Source organism: Pistacia vera, unplaced genomic scaffold (assembly GCF_008641045.1).
Source record: "Pistacia vera cultivar Batoury unplaced genomic scaffold, PisVer_v2 Contig1040, whole genome shotgun sequence".
NCBI classification, from domain to species: Eukaryota; Viridiplantae; Streptophyta; class Magnoliopsida; order Sapindales; family Anacardiaceae; genus Pistacia; species Pistacia vera.
Window position 1 is genome coordinate 278,769 of NW_022195072.1, and position 15,512 is coordinate 294,280.

General features: G+C 34.0%; 2 protein-coding genes across 3 annotated transcripts; both read left to right on the forward strand.

Moving 5' to 3' along the window:
• Window positions 1-4,855: 4,855 nt before the first annotated feature.
• Window positions 4,856-8,375, forward strand: LOC116126641 (nuclear transport factor 2-like). 2 transcript variants are annotated; one of them, XM_031412317.1, is made up of 8 exons: window positions 4,856-5,035; window positions 5,280-5,595; window positions 5,719-5,960; window positions 6,045-6,198; window positions 6,316-6,440; window positions 6,521-6,586; window positions 7,483-7,534; window positions 7,706-8,375. In XM_031412317.1, the coding sequence occupies exons 1-8, from the start codon at window positions 4,856-4,858 to the stop codon at window positions 7,927-7,929; spliced, it is 1,359 nt and encodes a 452-aa protein (XP_031268177.1). In that variant the 3' UTR covers window positions 7,930-8,375. The 2 variants fall into 2 exon arrangements, with proteins under 2 accessions (XP_031268177.1, XP_031268183.1); XM_031412323.1 differs by having other exon boundaries at window positions 6,319-6,440.
• Window positions 8,376-10,460: 2,085 nt separating this feature from the next.
• Window positions 10,461-14,339, forward strand: LOC116126668 (ninja-family protein AFP1-like). Its single transcript, XM_031412344.1, has 2 exons — window positions 10,461-11,613; window positions 13,821-14,339. The coding sequence occupies exons 1-2, from the start codon at window positions 10,869-10,871 to the stop codon at window positions 14,225-14,227; spliced, it is 1,152 nt and encodes a 383-aa protein (XP_031268204.1). The 5' UTR covers window positions 10,461-10,868; the 3' UTR covers window positions 14,228-14,339.
• Window positions 14,340-15,512: the final 1,173 nt, after the last annotated feature.

Here is a 15,512-nt window from a genome sequence, read left to right on the forward strand (position 1 = left end):
AAAAGTTGGACCGGACCAGTTGGACGGGGAATCGGTTACGTGTCCGGTTCGGGTTAATCTTAAAACCGTTTTATAAGTAATAGACCGCATTAAACCATTAAAAAACCGGATCTTTTCAGCGAACCGCCGGTCCAACTGGACCGACTGATAAACCGGTCCAATTAAAAATCTCTAAACCTAATGCCCGTAGCCTTCTTCTCATCGCGTTCACTTCATCTCTCTCAGTTTCTTACGCAAATTTCTCAGCTTCTTCTCTCTTCTTTGCAAAAATTTTTCAACTTCGAGTGGAGTTGTCTATTCTCTGCGAATATTTCTCTCTAAAATCCCACCCAAATCGCATCGAACTCTCTGAAATCGTCCTCACTCGCCGAAAAATCGACGACGACAGCTTCGTCCCTCACTAGAAATCGACGACGACAGCTTCGTCCCTCACTGGAAATTGACGGTGACAACTCCATTCATTGACGTTTAGACTTGGTTATTGGAAATTAATCACATCTAGATCTTACTCTTCCTGAAGGAGGTGAAAAAAGTTGCATCCTAAAGAAGGTAAAGTCTCTAGAATGGGTATTTGGTCATTATTTGTTCAAGACAAACTCATCATTGATACATTATCTGTACTTTTTAATTGTGAATTTCCAATTTGAAATATTGTTAGATAATGATGTTGGTATACAGATAGTGGATGGTTGTGTCATGTATGTATAACTGAAGTTTAGACTTGGTTATTGGAAATTATATATGAACATGTTTTTATGACCAATAACTATTATTCCATCTGTCCCACAATTTTAGTCCGTTAACAAGTTGCAGTATTCTATATTATTAATTTAGATTCTTGTTTGTCATTTTCACCTTAGGTTTTGTCATCAACTTAGCTTTATCTTTATCTGAATTGTATCAAAACATAGTAGTAATAATAATAGATTGTCGCATGCATATCAAGTTTTTGATGGCCAATCAATTGTTTGAACTCTAGCAAGATTGATATTGCATATTGAAATGTCATTTCTGGATTATACTTATTTCAGAGGAAATAATTATATGTTGAGTTACTTATTCTGACATTAAACTTAAGAGTGGTTTCACTACTAATAAATTAAAAAGTTGAGAAAAAATAGAAAAATATTTGCAGAAGATTTGTGTTAATCAATATCAAGTGTGACAATATAGCTGGATAGTGTTTATTGCTTCCCCTTTCTTGTCCATATTACTTTTATCAAGCCTATTTCAGTATAACTATATTGATATGCTTCTATTTTAGATCTTGCAAACTACAAGTATAATACCAATAGTTGGAAATTTCTTGCTGGAAAAAAGTGTTGAAACTTTTGTGTCAGCCATTTTGTTACATAACCTAAATATAAAAGCAGTGATTTTTCATTGTTTCATATATGGACTGTACATTTTGTTAGCATACAGTGGAGTTTATAATATAGTAGCCAACACATTTCCCGTGTATTTGTTATAATTTGTCAACACATCAAATCCTTTAAATCAACAGCAAGTCTTCTTTCGAGTGCAGAACTCTCACTATACGAGAAAATCGAGTGGAGTTGAAGTCTAAATATTTACACTAACAAGTTCTATTTTAAAATCTTTTAAGCTTGATTATTTGTTTTGGCATTTTTATTTACACTGAATGTCGCTTCATTGATACTTATTTACACTAACAAGTACAAATTTTACCTGTAGATACTTAACTGCTTTGATTGGCAACTGGTGTTCTGTGTTTTTTATGATTTATGCATTTTATTCTGTCTATACAGTTTCGTATTCGATATTTGCTTTGTAAATCTATTATGTCGCTTGTTTTGTATTTGATAGGTAGATAGATAGATAAATACTTAAATTATGTTAGGATTGTTGTTGAATTTGAACTTTGAATCATATTGGATTTGACAGTAATTAAGTTGTTATTGTCTTATTAAAAAATAGAAATATAAAAAAAAAAAAATTTTAAAAATATGCTGATGTCATCATAATATGTGATGACATCACCGATCTAATCGACAATCCAACTGATTAAATCGGTTGAACCGTGACCTAGTCTTCAGAGCGGATTGCTTGTCGATCCGGTTTTTAAAATAATGGTGTATGAGTCTCTGACCTTTTTTTGCTTCTCTATCTCTTACATAAAACAAATAATAACTCTGATTAATCCTCTTCAGAAAAGCATTGGTTTGAGCATCCGCTTTTTGCTTAGTTGGCAAGACGTTATAGGTCTGTCGGATCCTTAATCGGCATACCACTGTCACCACTCATAGCTAATGCTAGCCTGGTTCCTTTTCATTCCAATATTTAGTTATTTACCATATATAGTTAAAGATAAATAATAACTTCACCAAACACTCACCATAACACGTGTCAACCATGCTCTTAAACTACCAAATCTTGTGCCAACTACCAACTAATGACAAACAAAAAATTTATCTTTTGAGAAAATAATCAACCAATTATATGATTAAATTACCATATAAATACCAATTCAATGGTTATTAAAACAATTAAATAAGGATGCCACTTACCAATGGATTAAGAAAACTTAAACAAAAATAAAACTTTATTTATGTAAATATGATTTTAAAAATAAATATAAATACACTTTAAATTACATTACTATAAAAATAAATCAACATCATTATATTAATAATTGTAATTTTAAATTCAAGAGACCCGAACCTATTTTTTTAGCAAGAAAGTATAATTAAAATATGACAAGCTTTACTAACTAGAGAGCAAGTGATTATAAAAAATAAAAGAATTTTAATATTTAAGATTTTGATTAGAAAGAATAAAAGAGGTCATGAGTCTTGGGTGCTAATAGAGGTAGTTATTAGAATTCTTATCTGACCTGTAGTTTCAAAATCCTCAAGGATTAATTGAAGTACGCGTAAGCTGGTATGAATACCTCTGATCATTAAAAAAAAAAAAAAAAAACAAAGAAAAGAAAATATCACGAAAATGTAGTAGATGAGTTCCAACAATTTACAAATTGTGAGAACTAATAAACATAAATGAAATCACAAATCTTCTACAACATAAATATCCTTTTATAATAAAATAATATTTAAAATTCAATTACTATATATAAATAAATCAATATCACATTATCACTTACTTCACAAATTGTGAGGAAGCAGAAGATAAAAAAAATCACATATTTATTTTATAAGGAAAGTATCCTCTTAATATATACTTTAGACCTAATATTTTGTTGGAACTCATCTATTATTGAAAAAAATGATAATTTTTATATAATATAACAAATACAATTTTCGTATTTAAGAATGGAAAATAATACAGCCACAGACCATAATGCACCGAATTTATGCACTGAATGACGTGATAAAATATTGATCGTTGATTAATTTTAACTTAATATTAATCAACGGTCAGGATTTTGTCACGTTATTCGGTGTATAAATTCGGTGTACTACTTCGATGACTGTAACATTACTCTTTAAGAATTTCACTCCAATTCCGAATTAAAAGTGTAGCTTATTTATTATAATTTGTTTATAAAAAGTTAAATAAAAAGAAATCCCAACTACGAACAGAGAAGGTCACTTCCATAACCAATTAACCAGAGCGCATTGCCCTTCCAACTCTTACCTACCAAAGTCAGCTATCCAACGCGACCCCGTCGCAAAAAGTTCCGTTAACTCGGGCGATCGAAGCCGTCAATCAAATTAAACACTCGAAAATCAGCAATCACAGCCGTGCAATCATTCGACCCCACTAAATCAGTAACTGTAGCGAAACAAAAAGGACCCCACTTTGAAAAAATAGTAAGGTTTGAACGCAACACTGAAGCAAGAGAGTACGAGAGTTCCCTCCATCATTATAAGTACTCTCAAAATAGAGTAAAAAACTCCTAAAAATCCTCCCTAAATCTCATCCTTCTACATTCGTTCGCTCTCTCGCTCGCTCTTCGAGGTATCATCTTCTTCTCTTCTTGTAATTACACTTTGTACTCTACTGTATGTTTATTCGATTTTTTTATCTCGCTTAGGTTTATTTCGATTAGCTAAAGATTTTTTCTTTAAGAGAAAACATTGATTTGATATTTTTGTTTCTTTCATTGTTTTTAATGAATATAGGCTGCTTTTGTTTAGATCTAGCGTTTTGATTTTTTTTTTTATTTTTTTTTTATTGAGTGGAGATTGGTTGAGATTGTATTTCTGTTGTTTATATTTGTTGTTGTCTTTGTTTTGTTTGGTTTTACGGAAAGTTTTCTCCTTTCCTGAATAATGAATGCGTAGGGTTGCGATTTTTGGTTTTACGATCGGAGGTTTTGTATTAGGCATAATAGATTTTCAAGTATTTGTAAGATTAACGTGTAGTAATCAAGCTGATGATTAGATTTTATCTACTTTAAATCTTTAATGGAGCTTAATAATAGGATGAAGATTTATCCTTATATACATTATTGTTTTCCGTTCTCTGTCGGATAATAAATCAAACTGGGTTATTGATAATTTATATCCACGTTAGGTTTAGTTAAAATAAAAAGTGAAAGATACGCTTAGGCTTGAAGTTATCAGAAAAAAGATTTAATATTTAGTTTTAGGGTTTAGATTGAGCCTTTGGGTTGGCACTTATTTTTCTAAGTTAGAAGTTTTTCCCAAGCTTAATTATGTGTTTCAGATTCCTATTTTGGCTAACAATTTTTCTTTTTTAATGTTTATTAACTTTCTTACTTTTTGACTATCTCTATGAGTTTGATATTGTGGAAATTGTTTGAGTTCAATATTTATGGTATCTCAGTTATGATTTTGTTTTGTAAGACTCAAAAAGAGGGTTACTTCTTTTTGCAATGCATAGCTGATTCTTTATATTCTGTTTTGTACAGATGGCAATGCAGGCAGATTCTTCTGCCTTAAGTCCCGAAGTAGTTGGGAATGCCTTTGTGGAGCAATACTACAGTATTCTTTGTAAATCACCTGATAATGTTCACAGATTTTATCAGGAATCAAGTATGCTAAGCCGGCCGGATCCTTCCAGTGCTATGACCTTGGTGACGACCATCAAAGTAATCTGACTGTAACAATATTTGTATATACTTACTGCTATTTTAACTGGGTTCACACAATATCAACAAGTCAAACTAAGTCAAATTTCAAGTTAGGGCATAATTGAACCAAACAGAAGCACATTCATGTTTGTCCTTATTTATTTATTTTTATTTAATTTATAAGGCGGTTAATTTTATTTTTTCTTTGTTTTGTTTATGTTAATTGACTTTAATTAATTTGTGTTTTTCCTTTCTGGAGCAGGGCATAAATGACAAGATTTTGTCTATGGACTATCAGAATTTTAAGGTCCAGATATTTTCTGCTGATGCTCAAGCTTCGTATAATAAGGGATTGATTGTTTTGGTAACTGGTTGTTTGGTTGCAAAGGATAATTTGAGAAGGAAATTCACTCAATCATTTTTTCTAGCTCCACAAGACAAAGGATACTTTGTATTAAATGATGTTTTCAGATATGTGGATGAAAATCATGAAATGGAAGACAAAGAAGAATCTAAAGGGGTTGAAAATAATAAAGCTGATGAAAGTGCTCCAGCAGCTCCTTTGGCTGCTGATCCTGGTAGGTTTCTCTGTCCTAAGTTGCATTTTAATTTTTCTGTTGCTCGGATTCAATTGTGGCATTGCTTTCTTTATCAATGTGTTTGAAAAAAAAAAAAAAATTATCGTTCTGATTTTGTCACAGAGCCAATTTTTGCTCCCAATAACCATGCTGTGAATCACAATTCACCAACCCCTGCAAATGAGGACACTGAAAACAGCAAAGAAGCCAGTCATCCTTTGGACAATGGAAAAGTTTTGGTGGCTGAGAAAGTGGTTGTTCCAGAGCATCCAATCGTTTCAAGCCAGAATGATGCCCCTCCGGTCACAAAGACCCCTGCTTCTAAAACACAAGACGAAGTCCCCAAGAAATCTTTTGCATCAGTGGTACGCTCATATATATAGGCATCTTACAAATATTATGATCATTTAACATTTTTAAATGTGTTTTTTCTTATTGATGTTTTTCAGGTACATGATTTGAAGAAGAGTAATTCTCCATTTAATGTTGTTCTGAGGGTTCCACCTGTTAAATTTGTGGAACAATCACGGGTCACTGCAGCAGCAGCTATAGAAACTGCTCCTAATAGCAACAGTTCCGTGGATAAAAACAATAATAATGCAGGTTTTTATTTCATTTCCTCTACATCAGTAGATTTTTTCTTGTGTGATTTGGGAATTATACATGTATACAGTTATTTCTCTACTGCTTCTGTCTTAATAATTTTCATTGTACATATAGCAGTTAAGGGTCACTCCATATTTGTTGGAAACTTGCCTGATACTGCAACAGTTGGACAACTTAAGGTGGTTTTTGAGCAATTTGGGCCTATTAAACCAGATGGCATTCAAGTTAGAAGTCAGAAGGTCTATTTCAAACTTATTTTGAGCTCTTCTATATTTTTGACATGATACTCATTCATATGTTGACATACTTCTTTCTACAGCAAACAGGGAACTGTTTCGGTTTTGTAGAATTTGAATCTGCCAGTTCAGTGCAAAGTGTGCTCAAGGTACAGCCTTTTTCTTCCATTGGTTGTATCATACTTCCTGGTAGTTTGATATTTTTCTGTCAATAGTTGGGTTCGCCAATCTCTTTCTCCCTTTAATTAACCTTAAGTTTATGGCGTGCAACCTCACATGGATTCTGTCTTTCCCTTTGTAACTACTTGCTTGAAACTGGCTTATATTCTGTAGTCTGGTTCTGTGATCTCCTAATGACTTTTATTAGTTGTGTGAAAGCTAGAATTTGGGATATTTTAGGGCCATCTACCTTGATTAAAGAGTAAACTGAAGACTATTGTTTCTATTGCTTTCTGAGTTGAGAATGGTTTGTATACTTCTTTAGGTGATAATTTCAGATACTTTAAAATCTTTATAAAAAATTTTCTTTGCAAGAGTTGCATCTTTTCAATGCTTGGTTGGATTTTTGCAGGTGCTTTAACCAAAATTTTGAATATAATGACAAACATAAAATTGAGATGGATAACATCTGTGGATAATAAGAACTCTTTGAGAACTTTAAAGATGTTCATAAAATGCTTGGGTACCATAATTTGCATAATGTAGCACATTATTTTTTTCCCCCCCTTTTTCTTTCTGGTAATCCTCGACCGGATGTGATGTTTGTCTTGAAATGAAAGTTTAGAAATGTAATGCATTTTTCTTTTCCGTCAATTTAATGACGTTGCTGCTGTGACAAAATTTGCTATATTACTAATATGAGAGGTCCTTTTCTGTGTATATTTATGTTATGTCAGTTATCCTTTTCATGAATTTGTGCTCTATGCACTAAGAATTTTTTGAAGAATGTTGCAAATCTTCAACTGCTATAATATTATTAGCATCTCTGATTTTTGAAGTTCCTTGATGGTGCTTCGTCTAATATTGAATTACATTGCTGTCTCAGGCTTCTCCTATTTCAATTGGCAATCGAAGAGCTTCCATTGAAGTAAAGCGAGGTTAGTGGAAGTTCCAATACTCCATCTTGTGCCTTCTTTTTTGGGTAGTTTGTCTGTGTTCTTTGCCTTTTAGCCCATTATTTTTTCTTCAAGGATTAGGTTACATGTAATATTTTATTACTCGTTTATGGAGATGAGATTAACAATCTGAGTCTCTTACAATGATTGCAGGAAATAGCGATGGTGGCAGGTTTCCATCAAGTCAGGGTGGTTATCGAGACAATAATTTTAGGCGGCCTGGGAACTTTAATGAAGGCCGTGGCTACAGGAGAAATGAGTATGAGAAGCGTGGTGAGTTTGCAGGTCGTGCTCGTGGCACTAGCAACCGCGATGGAGAGGTTAACCAGAAAGGTAATCAGATTGGAGGAAAAGTTGCCCGTCAAGGTGGAGTGTAGTAGATTGCTCATCTTTCTGCTTCATTTAGTTATCTTCAATTTTTCTCCTTTTGAGTCGTTAGTGAGCAAATATAGGCAGCAATTTTGATTTTTATTGTTGATTTATCGGCATTATATCTAGGTTAATTCTTGTTCAGCACCATTCAGGTAAGTCATAAAATCTAAGAAAAATAATCTTGATTCATTTTTCCTTATACCCTGACTGTAATATTATACTTGAAACTTACATGATTGGAGCTGAAACCTTTGTTTCTCTCCCTGGCTTATTTTGCATGGAAATAATTTCCGTTACCAGGGACTATTGTCAAGATATATATTAGATTTGTACTTTCAAAAATATTAGAACTTATTTTACATGTATTTATCTCTATATCCAACACTAGAGGGAATTTTGCTGGGAAGTTTTAAACAAATAAACATGGGCCAGATAGTGTGTCCATGAGATATGTTTGTGTATTGATTGGGCTATTGCATTTAAAATAATATGTAGGTATAATTTAATTAGGTGCTTTTGTTTGTTATTGTTTAAGTTGCATGGATGAAATTTATATATTTCCTGGGTTATATTAAATCGAAACCAGTGAGGTGTGGAGGTACACCTAAGCTGCTATTGGTTTGTTGTATTAAAAGCCTTACCAAACATGAGATAATGTCCTTTGCTTTTAACCAACAACACGTGGTATGAACAGGTGTGAAGAATCTTTTACTCTCTATGTATGTCTACATTGTTACGTGTCCAAGAAATCATATCATTCTGCTTTGAAGATTTTGTTTTCTTTTAAAATTAGGCCTCTTTGACTAACCGTTTTATATGCCCCTTGCCTCGCCTTGCTGCTGCCACCTAAAGTAGCGAAATTTCATTAGCCTATTGTGGGATCTATCCTTCACTTTACTCGCACACGTTGCTCTTCCTTTTAACCACTTGTGGTCCTTTCTTGTTACTTATTTATTCTATTTACTAATTACTAGGTTCAAAGCTACAAATGTCACGTAATACATTAATATTATATTAATATTAATCTTCTTTATGGGGGCAATATCATTATCAGTCAGGCATGTTTCATTATTACTGAGTTTGCTCTTCACCAGTGTCAGCTTTTAGATGGTGACTATTCATAAAGTTCAATCATTAGTAAACAACCCTTCTATTAACTACTATTTTTTTAAAAACATTTTTATCACGTGGAATTTTTATTAAATTATATGAGTAAGAATATTAACCTGTAACTTTATTATACATAAAAGAAAAGAAAAAAAAACTAGACTAGTCAAATTAATTAGTGATATATATGAAATAACGATACTACTCACCACAAAAACAATATTTTACCCTCACTTTTGAGTAAAAAAAACATACTTTATAGTATAATCTATTACAGTAGCGAATATTAACCATATAAAATGTATAAATTTCTTGTAAACTATGAAAAAAATATAATTAAAAAATGAAAGAAGTTGTCAATCTGACAGATTGCAACCTATGACGTCACGAAAATGACCTAAAGATAGTGATTGAATATAATGTACTGAGCAAGTGGGGGCCTCCACCCACTTCGCCACGTTTGTCTTCAGTCTATTTTCGACACGTGGCCCATACATCTAACATAACTACATCCCATTCCCTTAGCCCTTGGTCCTTACTTTAATGTTTTTTCAATGAAGGAATTGCAAGTCTGCAACTTGCCTCTCCCTGGACCCCAATGTCGTTGCTCGTGAAAATATGTCTTCTTTCTTTACACCACGTGCATCACGCATGCTCTCCTCCTACTCCTACGCCGATTTCATCCCTCGTTCACTTGCCCGGTCGACGCGTTGAACCCACTGTCAAAAAAAAAATCGCATAGCTAGCTACCTTACTCTCTCCATCATGTGATCAAGGTCAGCTTAACCAACGGCTGACAGCTTCCCAATTTCCCAGAGACTCACCTGTTTCCTGTTTACGTGTCGAAATTTGGTTCATGGATCTCGAATGTTTAGAAAACAATTTAAGATGATATATTATTATTCTACTTTGTGTAATTAAGGGTTAATTAAAGTTGACAACGTAACTTAATATTGATTAATTATAGGTTTAAACATACCAACCACTCGAAAGTTTTTGAGGTAATTATTAATTAACACCTAAGTGAGAGAGATTAGAGTTAGAGATACCAACTCAGACACACCACCAAAACCGACGCCGTTTTCTTTCTTTGTCTAAACGAGATCCAACATGACGCTTCCACGTGTCAGTCTCCCCATATATTCTAAACTGAACGACGCGTGTCTTCTTTTTCCTTTCTTTAAAAAGTATTGACACGTGTCCAACACAACTCCCAACTTGCTAAAAAAACGTCAAAAAAGACATCGACAGTAAAAAGAAAAAAAGTTATTGTCAGTCATCAGCACGTGTCGTTCTGGCACCTGTAATGTCCGCCACGTGGCTTCTCCCAGGTACTTTCTTTGTCCAATATCAAGGGTATTTTCGTCACACAATATTTTATTTTTCACAGACATAACTTTCTTTTAAGACTTTCTCTCCCACTGCTTTTGTTTTCCTTTTGATTTTCTCCTCTACAATTATTCTCAGTCTGCTTCCTCTGTTTTTCTTGCCTTCTTCTTAGTTTCTGCTCTTCTGTCTACTGGTTTTTACCTGGCAATTGTGAAATAAAAGATAGAAAATAAACGTTTTTGTTTATTTTTTTTTTCTGTTTGTGTTTGCTATGGTTTTTCTTGATTCAAACATTTCATTCTGTGACTTTTTTTTTTTGTATTTAATATCACAGATTTATTTGAAAAAAAAAACTTTAGTAATAATCAACTTTTAAGTCATGGCAATCTTTGAAGCGGATCAAACACTAGTTGTTTTACTTTGCTTTGGCAAAGTATTATCTGTCTACTGAGCTGAGTTGCAATAAAAGATATTTCTGATTTCTGTGTTCCGTTTTGTTTCAAAAACAATGGGAGAAGCAAGTGAAAACAGAAAGAAAAGTAGAGAAATGCATAATCTTTTATTACAGTTGGAGAAGTATCCAAGAGATCTGTTGCAGAGATTTAAGTCAACCGGTGACACACAACAATCGCAGGACCGTACACCAACTTCTCATAACGAAGAAAAAGCTGAAGAAATCGAGCTAAATCTCGGCCTATCGCTTGGTGGACGATTTGGGGTTGACAAAAATGCCAAGAAAAAGCTAATACGATCCTCATCTATTGCAGGCTCAATACCGATATTTAGAGAGCTCGATATCGCAACAACACCTACAACGGCGTCAACTACAACGATGACTGCACAGTCTGTAATGTATCCTGCACTTATAAGATCCTCTTCGTTGCCTACCGAGACAGAAGAGGAGTGGAGGAAGAGAAAGGAGTTGCAGACTTTGAGAAGAATGGAAGCAAAGAGGAGGAGAAATGAAAAGCAAAGGAATTCTAGTTCAAATGCTAGTGGAAATGTAAATGTGGATAGGATGGAGCTGAATTTGGAGGAAGAGAAGCAGGCTTTGGCGGCGAATAGGTCGTTGGGGTCGCCTTTTGGGATGCAAAGCTGGGCTGCAGCGGCTAGGCAAGCCCTGCTTGCGGGTGGAGTAAAAGGTGGTGGTGGGTTCTTGCAAGGGTTGGTGCAACCTAGTTCACAGGGGTCTGTGGAGTCTCAAGGTGGTAGTTCATCTGGCATGTCTGAATTGGAGAGTAAACCTATTCAAGGTACTCTGCATTTTCTTTGTCTCTATAGATTTTATCTGTGTTTTAACCTCGGATTCTTTAGTGTAATTCTATTGATTATTTAGTTTGTTTTGACTGGTTCAGCTGTTGTAACTGGAGTTTGGTTTTGTGTCTGTTATATTGAGAAATAGTGATATCTTCATCTTAGAGTTCACAGAATTCCCATCAAATTTTCTAATCCTAAGAAATCCAAGTATTTGTATTAGATTTCTTCTTTGAAAAATGACTGATTAGACATAAGCCTGAATTTTCTAAAGACATTTGACTTTTAAATAGGTAACACTGTGGCATTTATAGTGACTAAGAGATGGGAATTAAATAAAGTATTTACTAAGTTATGCAACTTATAAAAAAGTGACAATTTGTGTTGTTTACGGTTATTGGCACTGGATTTAAAAAAAGTCCTGCTATAATATGTACAGTATATAGTTTGATGGTGCTGCTTCCATTCCTTCAACACCGTGCTCTTCCAGGCATAGGAATCACTTAACTTTATACACTGGATGGTTCTTGATACTTACAGAACTTGATGAGGTTTTTTTAGCTCAAGTGTTTTTAGCCCATTTTAGATTAATGGTTCGTGGAGGATAATTTATGACATACCAGGGAAAATGTATTTTATGATACATTATGAATTTTTTTTTGTCTTGGGTGTTATGTCTTGTTGCCAAAAAGGGAGAACCATTGCTGCAGATTGAATGTCTTAAATAATGGGATCTTAACATTGATTTTTCTTGCTTTAGTCTTCTGCAATTCAAAGCAAGATTCCTACCATCATTATAATGCAAAAGATGCACTGGTTGTTGTATATCAAGAATTTTAATTTTCTTAAGTGCCTTGATATATAGACTGGTCTGTATTACAAAGGTTTAACGGCCTTGCTAAACTACAAAATTATTCATAAAAGTTGATTGAGGAACTTAATTGGGTCCTGCATATGTAGCTCTTGCTTCATTTATGTTCCATAAAGGTCTTTCCACTATACCATTGGAAAATCTTCATTTCAGCTAGATTAGCCTATTTAATAACAGTAATACTACACTCACTAACCCTTCTCACTAACTTTTTCTCACAAATGCGACGTGTCCCGCTTGACCAAATGCGAGCTGACCAATTGCGAACTGTCACATTAGCGTTAGTGAAAGAAGTTTGTGAGAAGTGTTTGTCAACCTATCTTTATTCATTTAATAATCAACCTATGGTGACTCTGACTCAATGTTGCAAGGCATTTTACACTTAAGTTCTGTTATAGTAGTAATTTTGTAAGTTCTTGATCATAGATATCTGGAGCTTATAGATATTAATCCTGTGGTCATCAACAAGGTGTAGAATGCATTTTTGTAAAGGTTTATAGATTTCTAAAGAAAGGGAAAAGAATCTCCCTTTCTCTTTTTTTGATCATCAAGATGCTTGCATGATCTTATTAAAGGTTTCAAATATGAATGAATAAACTCAATGATGGGGTTACAGAGAAAAGTTTCTGGACAAGGTTTTGGAGGAAGCTACTAGTATAAGTATTAAGAGAACATTGGGAAGAAGGTCCACAGGCACAATTCATTGGGACAAAGGGGAAGGGAAAGCTTGGGATTGACAAGCTAGTGTGTATAACAGGTAAGGTGCAAGTCATTTGGAAGCTGTCGCTGCAGTTTGCTCTAGTTGCTTCATCTTAGTTCCATGAACAACCTGTGGGTCATTGCTAGAAGGAATTTATTGTAGGAAGAGATGATAGAATGTTTATTTTATATTATTTTATTTTCGTGTTTGAAATGCTTCCTAGTGGAAAGCAATGTGCAGTGAGCGAGATTCAGTGCAGCCAAGTTAGACGCTGCTTATAAACCTCCCATGCATGGAGCACCTCCAAAATGGGCACAGCATGCATAGATTTAACTGTTGCAGCACTCATGATACATGCAGTTGGAAATCAATGTTCAAATTGGTCTATGAGGAATACAAATAAAATAGATTTGCTATTTCAATGTCACCCTGATTCATTGAAGTAGGTTGAGGTCCTTCAATAAAATGCATATGACCTTAATACTTGATCAAGTCAGTACTTTCTGGATTATCATTTTTTAGTTTTAAAAGGTCCAATTTTAAGTTGCCAAGGAATTATGTTGCATGAAATGTATTATTGGCAGCATTACGTGAATATGAGGTGGTGTTCTTATAATTTTCCATTTACACTGCAGGATCAAGTAGTGGTGGAGAGGCAAGGAGCCCTACTAGCACCCGTTCCTGGCAAGACCGAAGCAGTCAAGAGCTTGTAGGTCCTTCAGGGACAAATACAGACGAAAACGCCGGGAGAAGTTCCATGACGCAGAAGGAGAATCCACCCAAGAAACTTGAATCCGCAAGTAGTGGGATTAAGGCATATGAAGATATGCCTTCTGTCTTCACCAAAGGATCTGGCCCTAATGGAAGAAGAATAGATGGTATTTTATACAAGTATGGAAAGGGCGAGGAAGTGAGAATAATGTGTGTATGCCATGGCAGTTTTCTATCTCCGGCAGAGTTTGTCAAGCATTCAGGCGGTGGCGATGTCGACCACCCACTTAGGCATATTGTAATAAACCCTTCCCCTACTTCCTTTTCATGACTTTTCTGTCAAAGCCACTACGCCTTCAAAAATGGGGATGTGAAATAGGATTAAAAAAACACAGAGAGAATCTTAGAAATTAATCTTTCATTTGATTTTTCAAGTTCTTGAATTTAACTGTTTCTCACGTTTTGAGTGAGTTCTTTGATGCATGCATCCATTTAAAGGCTTTTGCTGGAAAAAAAAATATGGGGAAAATAGTGTAGGAAAGTGAAATTGGGACTCAAAAAATATAAAGGAATGACAAACCAAAAGAAATTACTGCTTTTTTTAAGACGTTATTTGTTCTCACCAATGTTGTTGAATTGAACCCCTTACAAGTTCAAAAATTAGATAAATCACAATGTTATTATAATAGGTAGTCCTAAAGTTTGAATCAAAAAACTCAATAAAAAAAAAAAAAACAAACCTCTTTACCGGTTGGCCAACCCTTGAGATTTCGTTATCTTTTTCAAGTAACATATTAGTTACTTTCTATTTAATATATATTTATTATGAAAATTTTCAAACAGCTTTTTGCTAATATTTGTCTGAAAAGCTTTATTGGGCTAATAAAAGAGGCAAAAAACCATGTAAATATGCTAGATTGCAAATTTCTAGTGCTAAGACCTCTCCTCTAAGCCTAGGCAAAACCTCCTCGTATTTTCAATGTTGTATATGTCAAAGAAAATGGACCACTCTTGTCTTTATATAAAATGTTAAAAACCAATAACAAATCCTTGAAAATTTTGCCGATCATCCATATTCTCAATAAGAGGTTTATCTACAAAATTTTGTGGATTGAAAAGCAAATTTTTTTTCCCTCAATTGATAATTATCTACCAGTGGTAAATGTTATGTACCATCTATGGAAACTGTATCCAGTTGACACTAACCTGCCATAACCTGCCATAAGCAATTACAGATTTTCCTTATTTTCATCATTGATATTAATTTTGTTTCTTTGTGTTGTAGACTAATTAAAGTTAAAAGAAAACCCCTTTTATAGTTTCTGTTGCAATACCAGCAAGCCTAATACAAATAATTTCTGTTGCTAACCTGTAATAGCCAATTTGGTTCTTGATTTGTTAACGATGAAGTATGGATTAGTTTTACAACTACCATTTCATCTCTTTTTGACCTACAGAGGAGAAAACATTTATACAAAATACTCGGACTTCAAGGATGCAGAGGAACTGTAACTGACCTCAGATTAAAATAAGTTGCATCAAATCACACTAGCAACACAGTTGATATGGGAGCATGTCATTCTCAGGAAGCAAATCCTGGTTCTATGCAGGGAAGC